Source organism: Danio rerio, chromosome 15 (genome assembly GCF_049306965.1).
Source record: "Danio rerio strain Tuebingen ecotype United States chromosome 15, GRCz12tu, whole genome shotgun sequence".
Classification (NCBI taxonomy): domain Eukaryota; kingdom Metazoa; phylum Chordata; class Actinopteri; order Cypriniformes; family Danionidae; genus Danio; species Danio rerio.
Window position 1 is genome coordinate 34,862,852 of NC_133190.1, and position 15,758 is coordinate 34,878,609.

Here is a 15,758-nt window from a genome sequence, read left to right on the forward strand (position 1 = left end):
GGATCTGAACAGTTGGCTTAATCACACATTAATGAGCTGTTGTAAATATAGACCCTGTCTTGCGATCCTGTTATGCTTGGTTACTTCAGCACATGTTTGTTTTCTCTGTGTTTGTGTCTGACCATCTTTTGTTTTTTCACGTTTTATGTTTCTTCATGTCACAGGGTGCACAGATTGGTGGGAGCTTAGATGAAATAGTAGGCACACTACCAGTGGCAATGGTGAGGGAGAGTTTGTGGGTGTCCCCGTTTGTTGGAGCCCTATTCCCTTTGATTTTAGTATGGTTGAAGGTTTGCATAGTTGCCCACAATGTAGTCGATGACTTTTCATGGGGTTCGGTGAAAGATTGATCGCAAATAGGAGCTATTTATTGCTGTAAAAAGTCAAGCCAAGATATGGAAATCAGTCAGGCAAATACTATATTTGCATGTGTTTATGGACACACCTGATTTCAATGGATTTATAGGGATTCACCATAACCAAAATGCCTAGTTTTTTGAGATTTTAATTTCTCATATTGAAGTTTTGGTAACACTTTACATCACAATTCTTGCTATTAATTACTCGTTTATTATCGGCCTATTTTTAAGTTATTAACTGTTCATTAGTAGTCATAAAATCCTACACTACCTGACAAAAAGTCTTGTTGTCAATCCCAGTTGTAAGAGCAACATATAATAACTCAATTTCTAGTTGATTATTAGGAAAAGTGGTAGAAGTTAGATTTTTCCAATTAATCTTCTGTTCAACTGCTTCCCAATCATCACAAATACTGCAGAAGACCTATTGGAACCCGCATGGACCCAAGACTCACAGGAATCAGTCAAGTTTGGTGAGGGAAAAATCATGGTTTGGGGTTACACTCAGTATGGGGCAGTGCAAGAGATCTGCAGAGTGGATGGCAACATTCACAGCCTGAGGTATCAAGACATTTGTGCTGCCCATTACATTATAAACCATATGAGAGGGCAAATTCTTCAGCAGGATAGCCCTCCTTCTCATACTTCAGCCCCCACATCAAAGTTCCTGGAAGCAAAGGTCAAGGTGCTCCAGGATTGGCCAGCCTAGTAACCAGAAATGAACATTATTGAGCATGTCGGGAAGATGGAGGGGGCATTTGACGATGAATCCAAATAATCTTGATGAACTCTTTATGTTCTGTTGCCCTTCCTGGATGACTTTAAGTTATTTGAGTCATTGCAGAGATGTATGGATGCAGTGGTCCAAGCTCATGGGAACCATACACAATATCTATTCTTTTTCCACTGCACCATGACTCTGTATTCTTTATTGTACATTATTTCTGTTAAGTGACAAAACTTTTGCCTTGTCTTTGCCTTTTATATAAGCCACTTCTGTTACCAAATGATCAACTAGTAGTCAAAATATTATTTATTGTTCCTAAAACTTAGATAGAGCAGTTGATTCCGCTGTGGCGAACCCAGATTAATAAAGGGACTAAGCCAAAAAGAAAATGAATGAATGAATGAATGAAAACTTGGATAAGCGACAAGACTTTTGTCAGGTAGTGTACATCCCTTATCCTACCCAAAACCTAAACCCAACTTCTTCTTTACTAACTCTTAATAAGTGGGTAGTTATTAGGGTGAATGACAGGCTTTATGTATGAATATATAACAAAGTACTCTTAAATAAGCACAGAAAAGGCTTTTAATTCTTTTTTAACTATTACGTAAACACTGCATACAAAGCTTTTACCGTCTCTTTTTTTCCTTATTGTCAACTAAAACTATTAAACATTATTTTAACATTACATTTTTCTGTAATTCGGAGAAAACTGAGATAAAAATGTTACATAAAAAGTTATTTAAAAACAAATCTGTGAAAATTAGAAATATTAAAACTAAAACTGAAATATATAAAAAAGTGAAAACTGTGTTTAAAATAATAAATTAAAAAAGCTACAATAACACTGCTCCATCCTCATTTTTGAGACCCGCTTGTGTTTTCCCCATCTAGTGTGCAGTCTGTGCTAAATGTGCTTTGTCTCTGTATAATTATGTCAGTGTAAAAATACTCTGATGTTTCACCACATCCCATTCAGGACTTGCAGCAGGTGATGGTGTCTGGACCAAACCTGAACGAAACCAGCATTGTGTCTGGAGGCTATGGAGGGGCAGCAGAGGGCATCATACCTACTAGTTCCATAAAAGGTGAAGTGCACTCAAAAATCTCTGCAATTAAAGTGCAATTCTGCTTCGATTTGAAGCAGCATCTGAGTCATGCAGCTTCAAATGACATTTCTGCTGACGTATATGTTTAGGACCAGCCATTCGTTTCAACCCGGAGTATTTTGAGAGAAGATGTGGTAACGCACCCAAACCAGGTGTCTTTGAGTATGCATGCTAACTTGACGGAAGATCTAATTTTAGAGGCTTTGTCCCTACAGCTTCCTCTTTCTCCCTTAAATGTATTCGTCAGCATTTTAAACAGCAAACCATTTGGCTCTTTTCTACAGGATGCTGAGGACTGTCGCATGGTGGATGCATGTTTGCGTATGCAACATAAACCTTGTTTTATAATAATAAAAAAAGGTTGTTTGTGAGCTGAATGCATTTGTACTGTGAAATGCACAATAATGGTGTTTCCTGTATGTTCAGTAACATGGTTGGCCTTAACAAGTTAACATAACAGTAATGTAATCTCACATCCCAGAGTACCTAACCCCACTGACACAGCCAGTGGCGGTCTGTGAGAAATGATTTGATTTATTTTATGTATTGTTACATCATTTAGATATCCATCAAGTTTACAAATCAGATATATATATATATATATATATATATATATATATATATATATATATATATATATATATATATATATATATATATATATATATATATATATATATATATAAACATAAGAAAAAGATGATGCTTTATGGGAGTGGATGAAGCTAAAGATATTTGGGGGTGTGCATCATTGGTAATGCTGATTTTCTTTATAAATTCCACTATTAAAAGTTTATAGTAATTCATATTTTAAGCAATTAAAATTTAAAATATTAGTTAATTCAGTTAAAGCAAACTGATTGGCTCAGCAAAAGAATTCATCATTAGTGTGTATTAGGAGTGTAACGGATCACGACACAGTTCGGATCGCACGTCACTCGCAGATTAATAACTTTTTTGTACTTGTAGGTTAATCCAACATTTATAACAATTGCAGAGAGATCGCCTCCCACGTCATTCAAATCACATGTATGAAAGCATTTAGACTTCCCTGTAAAATGTGAAGTTGTGGTAGAACCTATATGCTTGGGTTTTTAATTAAAGGTATTTACAGTCAATGCTTGTTTAGCCTGCATTAATGCATTCATTGTCAAGCTGCACAATTAAACATTAAAAGATCATCATCTCAATTCAAGCCTCCGTAACATGAATAATAAATGCTAATGATTTGCATAAGTTTATTAATCCTTCGAAGCGATGCATTCAAATCTGTGTTTGATCGAGAGAGTTTTTAGACTTTTGCTGTTAGTTACAAACAATTAAATAACACAGAAGTACTGGGAGTTTACAGTTTATAGTTCAGATATAAACAATGATGTTTATGGTAAAGATTAAAATCTTCATTTAGTAGAACTTGACGCTGATGAATGTTGTAGCAATTACATTATTTAACCAACAGGTGGCGACAAACATGATGATCCATCTATAGTAAAAGTTTTGTTTTTGAATTGTTGAATCATTAATTGACAATAAATATATGATATAAATATTCTATATTTAGCATTATCAGCAACAGTAGCAAAGATCATTTTTGGTTCTTACTTGATTTTTATATTTATTAAAATTACAGGTTCTAAGTTATGTTTGGTAAAACCAATAGTTTTTGGCAGTAATACAGTTGCAGTCAGACTTATTAAAACCCCTTTTGATTTTTTTTCTTTTTTTAAATAATTGCCAAATAATGTTTAACAGAGCAAAGAAATTTTCTCAGTATGTCTGATAATATTTTTTTCTTCTGGAGAAAGTCTTATTTGTTTTATTTCGGCTAGAATAAAAGCAGTTTTAATTTTTTAAAAGCCATATAAAAGTAGTTTTTAAGGTCACAATTGTTAGCACCTTTAAGCTATATTTTTTTTTTCAATAGTCTACAGAGCTAACCATCATTATACAATAACTTGCCTAATTACCCTATCCTGCCTTTTTAACCTAATAATCCAGTTACTGTAAGTCTTAAGTCTAGTAAGTCTTTAAATGCCACTTTAAGCTGTACAGAAGTGTCTTGAAAAATATCTAGTAAAATATTTTTACTGTCATCATGGCAACGATATAATAAATCAGTTATTAAAACTATTATGTTTAGAAATATGTTAAAAAAAATCTGCTCTCCGTTAAACAGAAATTGGGGATAAAAATAAACAGGGGGGTCAATAATTCTGATTGCAACTGTATTTTTGTATAAATGGAAAGCAAATTACATTTGTCTCCTCCCTTTTTTGCTGATCTGAAAAATGGTCCGATCCGTGATTTAAAAATTGTATGTGTAATCCGAAGCGTGACATTTGTGATCCTTTACACCACCAGTGTGTATATAATCGTAGTCATTGACACTGTTTATTTGAATACATTTTTGACGACCGCCACTGTGCACAATCATCCTCTGCTTCCACTTTTATCCTTTTCTAACTTTCCTCTCTTTTCATCCTTTTGCTGATAATAAACCTTCACTTTTTGGCATTTACTGTGTAATTTTGCTAAAAATATTATTATCATTCATTAATTATCATAATTAATTGTTATAAGTAGCTTGATAATTCATTTTGCATTTCATTATCTGCTGTAATTTTCATCACAATACAATTATTGTTTCACCCAATTAATTTGTATTACTCATACTAATTACCCACCCACAAAACACACACACACACACACACACACACACACACACACACACACACACACACACACAGAGAAACAGTGTTTCAATTTCCATAAAGGCCTTTCACTTCAACTAAACGTCCATCCCATTCCTCCACCCGTCCACTGTTATTCATTCATTTCAGACATTCGCTCCAAATCCAGGGGCATCACTCCCAGCCAATCAGCTGCCAGTCGAATTGCAAACCAGCCGGGAAATTACCCAGGTATCCCAGGGCCACCTCACACATTCATGTCAACCCACAGTTATCAGTCATTTCTCATTTTTCAGTCATCACTTTTTTATCTTGTCCCTATTCATGTTTCAGTCTCAGGAGTAATTGATTGTTGGTTATGTACATTGAAAGCATTGATAATGGTTCAATATAGTAACATCCTTTCTGTCAATAATTCTGTGACTAAATGAGATTTCTGTAAAGTCATTACTGCGACCACTGACCTTTTATAGACACAACTAGGTTACGGTATTCAAACTGGTGTTTCTTAAATCCATAATGTTTTTATGCATGCATATTTATTGCAAAATGTTTTTCCCTCAGCTCCCGGCATGCACCACAGCAACAGCAACCCATCCTTGATGTCGGAGGAGGCCACAAAAGGAGTAGCTGTGGAGAAATTTGACACAGTGAAAAAGTGGAGCATTAACACGTACAAGGTAGCAATCCTACCATGTCAAGCCTTGTTATTTTTATTCATAGCACTTTATACAGTGTAAATAAATAAACAAAAATAATCAAAGATCAGGTATGAAGTTTAGTCAGTGTGAAACAAATTCATCAGTTACATTCAGTTCTACAGAATGCTGGGTTTGTTCTAGTTAGTTCGGTTATGATTCCAACTAGTTCCATGTGGTCTATAAGGTTGTGTTTAATCGTCAGAAATAATATAGGTAATATTTTTAAATAAATATTTTGCAATTTAAAAGAAAAACTTTGTAATGTAATGTGATTTAAAAATGTCCTTTATTCCTGTGATAGCAAAGATGAATTTTCAGCACCATACAACAGTCCTCAGATTTATTCTTTAACTGCCTTCTTAATCCTCCTATTCTTATAATTATTAATGTTTAAAATAGCTGGATTGCTTTATATTTTAAATTTAGAAGACAAAATGCATTTATTTTTAATTATTATGTAACATTTTGTCTTTACTGTCACTTTGGACTAATTAAACACAGCTCTGATGAATGAAATTATGTAAATCTTTAAAACCTCAACAAACTGCCCTCTTTGTTGACTATTTTATGAATATTTCCTATTATGTACTGTTGAAGTCAGAATTATTAACCCCCCCTCAACTGTTTAACAGAGAGCAGATTTTTTTCAACACATTTCTAAGCATAATAGTTTTAATAACTCATTTCTAATAACTGATTTATTTTATCTTTGCCATGATGACAGTAAATAATATTTGACTATATATTTTACAAAACTTCTATATACTATTCTATACAGCTTAAAGTGACATTTAAAGGCTTAAGTATTTTAATTAGGTTAACTAGACAAGTTAGGGTAATTTGGCAAGTTATTGTATAATGATGGTTTGTTCTATAGACTATCAAAAAATGGCTTAATGGGGCTAATAATTTTTACCTTAAAATGTTTATAAAATTAAAACAATTTAAATTAAAAACTGCTTTTATTCTGGCCGAAATAAAACAAAGAATTTCTCCAGAAGAAAAATATATTATCAGACATACTGTGAAAATGTCCTTGCTCTGTTAAACATCATTTGGGAAATATAAAAAAAAAAAAATTCAAAGGGGGGCTAATAATTCTGATTTCAACTGTACATACAAATATATTATCAAAGACAATTCTACAGAAGCAATGCCAATAAGTGTACATTTTTGAATTCATCATCTTTAAATCAATCAAATTAACTCTCCATTAATGTATTTTTTTAAATGCACTTTATATATATATATATATATATATATATATATATATATATATATATATATATATATATATATATATATATATATATATATATATATATGCGTGTGTATGAGGGTTTGGGGTGGTTGTTAGATATTAAAAAAATGTGCATATATTACACCACCAGCATAATGTGTAAGCCATGAAACAGTGTTTGTTCAACTAAATACAGATGGTATAAAACTGATAATAATGAAATGACCCATTTAATGTTTACAAAAATTTAGCTTTATTAAAAAAAGAGCACTTGTGCACATTTAGTTCAACATTTAAATCAGCCACAGAAATAATATGCATACTCTCGACCGCACGCTGAGAAAAAACAAAAGTAAAGCTGAAATACAATACAATATAGTGCATACTTCTAGTACTTCCAGTAGGTGGCGGGTCAAAACCACAATTGGCTATACGGGACAGCACAAGAATGGTAGTGATTCAGTGATAGTGTTTTGAGGGGCCGAGTCTCTATATAAAAATCTTATATTTTTGACATCAGTTGTGGGCCAGAGGATGGCAGGGTGTAAATGCGCTGTGAGCTGGGAGTATGAGACCCCTGGTATAGTGTATTCCTCGCTGTAGTGCCATGCAACTTTTGTGGTTCAGGGTCACAAATTAATGGGGGGTTGCTTTTACAGGACTTGATAAATGTTAGGTAAAGCTACAGTTTGATTTAATTTGTATCCTTTTCTGTCTTTTCTTAATCAGTGCACAAAACAGATGTTTTCGGAGCGCTTCGGTCGTGGCACGAAGACGGTGGACCTGGAGCTGGAGGCTCAGATTGATGTGCTGAGAGAGACTAAGCTGAAGTACGAGCGTATTTTGAGGCTTGCGCGTGAGCTCACCAACCATTTCTATAACATGGTGCAGACTCAGCAGGCTCTCGGGGACACTTTTGCTGATCTTAGCCAGAAATCCCCAGAATTGCAGGTAATGTATAATTTTTTTCTGTCCTTGTTTCTTGCTGCAGATGTTAAGCCATTTTTATATTTGGTTACATCGTATCACTGCATCTTACTGCAATGTCCTGTACAGTCAAAAGAAAGACAAGAAATTTATTTGGTTGATTAAAATAAATTTACTGAATTGTGTTCAAATGTGAATCTTTATCATTATATAATAGAGGCATAACATAGGTTATTGTTCAGTAAATACCTTGGTTTTAAATTCACTGTTTGGTACATTTAAATACAAACAACTTAAAGTGAAGTGCTTTGAAATGTGCATTTTCTGTTTGATGTATGACGTAATCTAAACTAAAAACTGAAAAGAGAGTGGAACATAGTGTAGCTCCTCCCCTTTAAATGAAGAGCCAATAGAGTTTTCATTTTATCAAATGAAAAGTATTGAAGGGGGCGGGGCATGTCAGTTACTAGATAGCATTTGATTGTTCAGGATTTGAAGAGAAACTGCAGTATGAGCTGACGTGAAAAAAATCGTTGATCCGTTTAGGGGGAAATGGCAAACTTTGGATGTTTCTATCAGTTTTATATCTTCTAAATGTGAATTTTGTCCTTATTTAGGATCACCAAGCTAATAGATATGCTTAAAACTAACAGACTAAAACTACAGTAACATCACAAATATATTTTTTTAATTTCATTTAAAATTAAATTACAGATTTTTATGTGATAAAATTTTGTCACATCTTTTAAACAATTTAAATCATAAAAAAATTGTATAGATAAAAACTATGAATTGTTATTTGTACTCTATCTAAATAATATAAGGACCCCTATTACTTACACATCATTCGTTTATTCATTTTTATTTTCGGTCTAGTCCCTTTAGTAATTTGTGGTCGCCACAGCGCAATGAACCGCCAACTTATGTTTAAACATCTGTTTAACTCAGAAATTTGTAAAATGAGACTTTTAACAGGAAAAAAAAATGGAGTGTTCCTTTAAGGGCCTACTCGCACTATGATACCCGAACCGTGCCTAGGCCCGTTTTCCGAATCGTTTGATATATGCGAGTGCTCTGAATCGGACTTGGGCACCAAGTTCACTTGGTCTTTGGTGAGACTGAAAGCGAGACGTGATTTTTAAGGGACTGTTTGACACGGATTTATTAATCATTCTTACTGTGTAATCAATGCAAACTTTCAGAGTTTATTACAGATGCAAACCCCTCACTGCACGACAGTTGCACCTTCAGCAAACCTCCTAATTCCTGCAGCACCAGGACTTTGTTAATTGTTTGTGAGCGTCAAAAGTGGCTGATCTGTTCGGCAAAATATTTGACTGCATGTCACCGCATATCAAACGACTTAAACGATATAACTGAAGAAATCTCCACTGTGCTGAGCAAGAGCGCTTACTTAACAGCGCATCATTGATGACGTAAGCGTGCCCAGGCCCAAATATAATGTGAGTGCAGGCCGTCTGCAGACACGGGAGGGGGGACAAGGGTGCTTTGACCCGGTTCAAGGCAACTGTACATAGTGTAAGTTCGCCATAAGTCTACAATTAGCAAAGGCCACACTGTTAAATTCAACTAATTAATAACAACCAATAACAACATTTGAGTTGAAAAATCCATGTAAACAACACTCAAGTAAGTTTTTTACATTACAAATAATTCAACTAAATGTAATTATAAATTTGTTTTCACTCTTACCTGATGAAGTATAATATTTACACAAATTAATTTCATCAAATACCTTCTGTAATTAAGACTTTACTGAGAGGTTAATGGAAATTCAATTGTTTATAGGCTAATGTTTCGTGAAATGCTTTTCAGTTCTCATTTTTCTTATAAATACTCATACTTTGACAAAAATTGAAAGATTAGACCTTGTTTCATTTCAAATTGTCATAAAATAAATCATCTGGACATTACTGTATGATATGCTAGTCATTTTTGATCACACATCAACTGCTTAGATTATAAAAAATTTCAAGACTTAATAATTGATATTAAAATGTTTCAGTGGAGCTTTGTATAACTTTACATTTCAACTGAGCACACAAGCAAAATACATGGGCTATTTTCACATGTAGTGAATACATCATTTAAAGTGTGTGAAATGTAGCGTATTCAGGGATGATTTGCATGTACTTCTATTTGATGGTTGAATAACTTTATGAATAAAGGTACAGTACATGCCCTAATATGAACTTCATTTAATATCCTTGCAGGATGAGTTTGGCTACAATGCAGAGACACAAAGACTGCTATGCAAGAATGGAGAGACGCTTCTGGGTGCCATTAATTTCTTTGTGTCCAGCATTAATACGCTAGTCAACAAAACCATGGAGGACACTCTCATGACCATCAAGACGTATGAGAATGCAAGGTATTTTAGCGCTATAATGTAACATTTGATGAGTGATTGTGTTTTTAGCCAATACATTTTTTAATTGGATCAAATAGATATTGATCGATCAAATAAAAAACATATAGAAAAGCCTTTAATAGGGTATATGCCGAGCTTGTGCTGTTCCCATGCTGATACACTTCCGGTGACCTGTTATTGTGAACTTTTTCCCATTTTATACGGTTCCTTATACAGCATCGATGTTGAAATGTCATTAAAATACATTCAGTTAAATGAACTGTAGCATTTATTTAGTTGCTCATGCGTAAAACGAGACAAAAAGGCGTTTACTCGCACGCGCTCATCAGAATCGGCAGTCTAACGCAGAAGCTCCATTGAATATACTGGGGTAAAATAAATGCTCATATTATAAAGATATGGCGGAGGAAATGTAATTTAATGCAGTGCTTCTTGTACAATCTGAGACCTACTTTATATCGGATATCACTCAGTTAGTGGAGATCGCTTATTTTTAAAGAAAACAGACCTTAAACGCACCGGATTTTGCATTGGCATTCAATTCGCCGGAAGCGCTTAAAAGTCCTATTAGCATGCTTCGGCATATACTCCATTAACAAAATCATCCTGCTGTTGTTTAAGAGCAAGAAAATGAAAATGATGTGAATGGAAACTATCATTTCAACTATGTATCACTGAACAGACATTGCATAACAGGGATTTAGAAGTGGATTGTTGATTTTCTCTTGTATTGCTTGATATCTACGTCATTGAACATAGGCATAGGTTTAGCCTACAGTAAACAGGAATTCATTTTTCAATTGAATTTGTCAGTCTGATGTCATCGTTATGACAAAACACACTCTGCCTGTTGTGTCACGTCTTAGTTGTTTTTACACATCCTTTATCGTAAGCATCATATATAGTATTAACTTGTAAACTTGGCAATATTAATGTAGGGCCTCAAGGTGGGTTATTTCCAATGTATTTAATATTTAATTCATTAAATTAAAGAGGTAGGTCACCCAAAAATTAAAGGTGTCCTCACTTACTCGCAATCTTGACTGTCATTCTAATTATATATGACTTTGGAACATAAAAATGAAATGGTGAGCAAAACGTTCTTCAAAACATGTTATTTTATTTTCCCCATTGTAAAAAGTCACACCGGTTTTAAACCGCTTGGTGTAATAATGGCGTAAATAACAACAGAGTTGTAAATTGTGGATGAACAATCATGTTAAACTGACAGCTTAAGATGTAAATAAAATTAAAATGAAATCAGAGTATAAAGTATTAAATTCATAGTCCTGGTATTAAATGTTGCATGCTCTGCAAAAATATATTACCCCAATATTTTAGACAGCCTTAAATCAATATCCATTTGTTTGAGATGCAAAATGAAGAAATTAAATGTTGATTTTTAAGAAAGTGAACAATATTAAGTGAGTTTACACTTTAAACGTGAACAAATATGTCTATGTTTATATATATATATATATATATATATGTTTAAAATTTTCTTTCACATTTGGATGACAAAAAAGGCCATTGCCAGATATTTGTACTTATTTTAATCATAAACTATTAAATAAATTATTGATTATGTGTAAAATAAGTAATTGTTCTTATGGAAGGACAACATTAATACATTTTAGTAAATACTGCTAAATAATAAATTGCATTTATAGTAGATCTGTATGCACTCAATCAATTGGATTGGATCTAAAGATAAATCTATAAATATTCCATATTTTTATTTTTAAAAGCAGATTTGTTTAAATAGTGGAGATTCGTTTAACGTTCAAGCTTTCAAGTGTTGCTAATATAACCAATAAATTGTTATGCAACCTATTGACCTTATCAAGATTAAAGATGTGTTATTTCTAATGCATTTAATATTGAATTCAGTAAGTTAGAGGGGTAGAACATCCTTCAAAACATCTTTTTTTTTATTTTCCCTGTTATAAAAAGTCAAACCTGTTTAAAACCACATGATGGTGTAATGATGGAGGAAATCACATTAGAGTTGTAAATTGTGGATGAACAATCATGTTAAACTGACAGCTTAAGATGTAAATATAGTGAAAATAAAATCAAGAGTATAAAGTATTACATTCATAGTCCTGGTACTTAATGTTGCATGCACTGCACAAAGTGAATGTCTTCCTCAGTATTTTAGTTTAAACTGACAGCTTAAGATGTAAATAAAATGAAAATGAAATCCGAGTATAAAGTATTGAATTTACAGTTCTGGAATTAAATGTTGCATGCACTGCAAAAAGTGAATATCTTTCTCCTTACATTAGTTTTCCAATACAGACATCCTTGAATCAATATGCATTTATTTGAGATGCAAAATGAAGAAATTAAATGTTGATTTCTTAGAAAGTGAACAATATTAAGTGAGTTTACACTTTAATCATGAACAAATATGTGTGTATAAAATGTACTTTTGCATTTGAATAACAAAATAAAAGGCCATTGGCAGCTTTTTGTACTTATTTAAATCATAAACTGTCAAAGAAGTTAATTAATAAATAAAAATATTTTTTCTAATGGATGGACAATATTAATACTTTTTAGTATACATTGATAGTTAATAAATAGCATTTATAGTAGATCTGTATGCACTCAATCAGTTTGATTAGATCTAAAGAGAAATCTAAAATTATTCAATATTTTAATTTTTAAAAGCAGATTTATTCTAAGCGTAAGCTATATTTGTAAAATACTTTTTTTTAAAGTGGAGATTCGTACAACGTGCAAACTTTAAAGTGTTGCTAATATAACCAATTAATTGTTTTGCCACCTATTGACCTTATTCTACAAAGCAGAAGTGTGCTGGTTTTTGTGATTGTTTTAGAACTTCCGATTCAGTTGCCTATGGGAGAAATGACTAGGAGTAATAAACATAAAAATACTTGCTCTACAAACAAGTGTGTTCATGACTATACAGTATACAGTACAGTATAGTAGAATAATAATATAAAAACATCAGTTTGCAAAATCAATCAGCATAATGAGCTGTTTTTAACATCTAAAAATAAATGGAAGTGAATGAGACCTGAAGACTCCAGCCAAAAAGATTCAAATGACTGCGACCACACTTGCGTAAAGAATAAGGGCAATAAAGTTACATTCAGCTAACATTGATGTATAATGTTTCCTTCATATTATTGATAAAGTGTTCTTTATTTGATCTTAAATTAGTCCTAGTGTCTTACATTTACAGCCATAAACCTCTATGATGAAAACCCTATTTATTTTGCATACACTGTAAAACCCAAAAAGTTAAGGTAACTCAAACCATTTAAGAAAACGATTGCAGCAAACCATTTAAGTTCAAAAACTTAAATCCTTATGAGTACTTTGTATTTAATCCATTTGAGTAAATGAAGCACAGTGAAACCCAATAAATGAAGACAACTCAAACCAACTGAGTACTGTAAAACCCAATAAGTTAAGGCAACTCAAACCGTTTAAGGAAACCGATTGCTACAAACAATTTGAGTAAAAAAAAAACTAATCTATATCAGTACTGTGAACCTACTTCATTTAAGTTGAAATAATGAGGTATTTAATTAACTTGTTACCTTCAACACTGAGTTAAAAACTTTTTTGAAATTCGGTTGAAGTCAGAATTATTAGCCCCCCTGAATTATTAGACCGCTTGTTTATTTTTTCCCCAATTTCTGTTTAACGGAGAGCAGATTTTTTCAACACATTTCTAAACATAATAGTTTTAATAACTCGTTTCTAATAATGGATTTATTTTATCTTTGCCATGATGACAGTAAATAATATTTTACTAGATATTTTTCAAGACACTTCTATAGAGCTTAAAGTGACATTCGAAGGCTTAACTAATTTAATTAGGTTAACTAGGTAGGTTAAGGTAATTAGGCAAGTTATTGTATAACAGTGGTTTGTTCTGTAGATTATCGATCAAAAATTTAGCTTAAAGAGGCTAATAATTTTGTCCCTAAAATGGTATTTAAAAAATGTAAAACTGCTTTTATTCTAGTTAAAATAAAACAAATACGAGTTTCTCCAGAAGAAAAAATATTATCAGTCATACTGTGAAAATTTCCCTGCTCTGTAAAACATCAATTGGGAAATATTTAAAAAAGAAGAAAAAAGGGGGCTAATAATTCTGACTTCAACTGTAAGTAGAAGTAACTTTCAGTAAACTTTGAGTTAACTACACTCATTTCCTTTATTAAAGTTGACTGTTGGATTTTACAGTGTAGGTTTATTGAAACTGTTTATACTAACGTTTTGTTTTAGGCTGGAGTTTGATGCCTACAGGAGCGACCTGGAGGAGCTGAGTGCGGGTCCGCGGGATGCTGCAACCATGATGCGCATAGAGATAGCTCAACAACAGTACCAGATTCAGAAAGACAAGTATGAACGGCTGCACAGTGATGTCACTATCAAACTCAAGTTCCTGGAGGAAAACAAGGTACCCTGTTGACATGCACTGTAGTTTTTCATCAGCTCTGTTTCAGACATCGGAGATATTGCATGGTTTAGTTTTGCTTTCTTCACACTTCTCTTCTGTTGTTTTCCAGGTAAAGGTGATGCACAAACAGCTCCTGCTGTTTCATAATGCCATCTCAGCATATTTCGCTGGAAACCAGCAGCAGCTGGAACAGACTCTCAGACAGTTCAATGTGAAGTTGAAGCCCCCCGGTTCTGACAAGCCATCGTGGCTTGAGGAACAGTGATCGATTTGTCCACGTGAAGAGACACTCAAAGAGGGAAACAGGATGGTGGATGGACGGGGATGTAGCAAGATGCTTTAAATGTGATTCGTGTGAATGATGAAAGATGTAGATGTTTTTATGTTGCCAAACCCCGTTTTATTCAAAGCCGTAAAACCTACAGATGAATATTAAAGGGATAGTTCACCCAAAAATGAAAATTCTGTCATCATTTACTCACCCTTGACTTGTTCCAAACCTGTTAGAGCTTTTGTTGTTTTGTTGAGCGCTAAAGAAGATATTTTGAAGAATGTTGAAAACTTGTAACCATTGACTTCCATTGTAGGAAAGACGAATACTATGAAAGTCAATGGCTTGCAACATTCTTCAAAATGTTGTTGTCCAACAGAGCAACAAAAGCTCTAACAGGTTTGGAACAAATTTTCATTTCTGGGTGAACTGTCCCTTTAGGTTCTAGCCAAATGGCTAATGAAAACTAACTGTGGATCTGTTTTACAGCTGCCTTAACTTACTTATAGGTATATTATATGGGCTGGTCAGAAAACAAAAACATAAAACAATCATATCACTCACTTTCTGTGAAAACATAAACATTTTCTTAGGCATTCTTAGTCATGTTCACCAAACTGTTCGGTATCCAGTGAACCACCTCGCAGGCCAAATGATATAATGTGTTATCCTCATAGAGTAGAGCTGAAAGAAATGAATGTTGTGCTTATGTGTTTGTTTTGAAATATGAGGTCATTTGGACGAAGATTGCATCAAGGTATTGGAATGACAGACAAGTTACTCAAGGTATGTGTCATAAGAAGGCTAATATATTTATATTTATGTAAAGTGTGCAGTTCCACCTATGAAATTAAAACGCATTTGAAGGCGAAAGAATCTAATGAGTTTGTGTTGTGGT

General features: G+C 33.2%; 1 protein-coding gene across 6 annotated transcripts in view; it reads left to right on the plus strand.

Moving 5' to 3' along the window:
* The window catches only part of arfip2a (ADP-ribosylation factor interacting protein 2a), an 18,083-nt gene extending 2,347 nt beyond the window's left edge, over nucleotides 1-15,736 (plus strand). The window contains exons 3-11 of one of the 6 annotated variants that reach the window (XM_005157358.6): nucleotides 165-221; nucleotides 2,066-2,174; nucleotides 2,285-2,347; nucleotides 5,036-5,116; nucleotides 5,450-5,565; nucleotides 7,556-7,777; nucleotides 9,988-10,145; nucleotides 14,415-14,589; nucleotides 14,699-15,736. In XM_005157358.6, the coding sequence (XP_005157415.1) occupies nucleotides 165-221; nucleotides 2,066-2,174; nucleotides 2,285-2,347; nucleotides 5,036-5,116; nucleotides 5,450-5,565; nucleotides 7,556-7,777; nucleotides 9,988-10,145; nucleotides 14,415-14,589; nucleotides 14,699-14,854 (1,137 nt within the window). In that variant the 3' untranslated portion in view covers nucleotides 14,855-15,736. 6 annotated transcript variants of the gene reach the window in all.
* The last annotated feature ends 22 nt before the right edge of the window (nucleotides 15,737-15,758 follow it).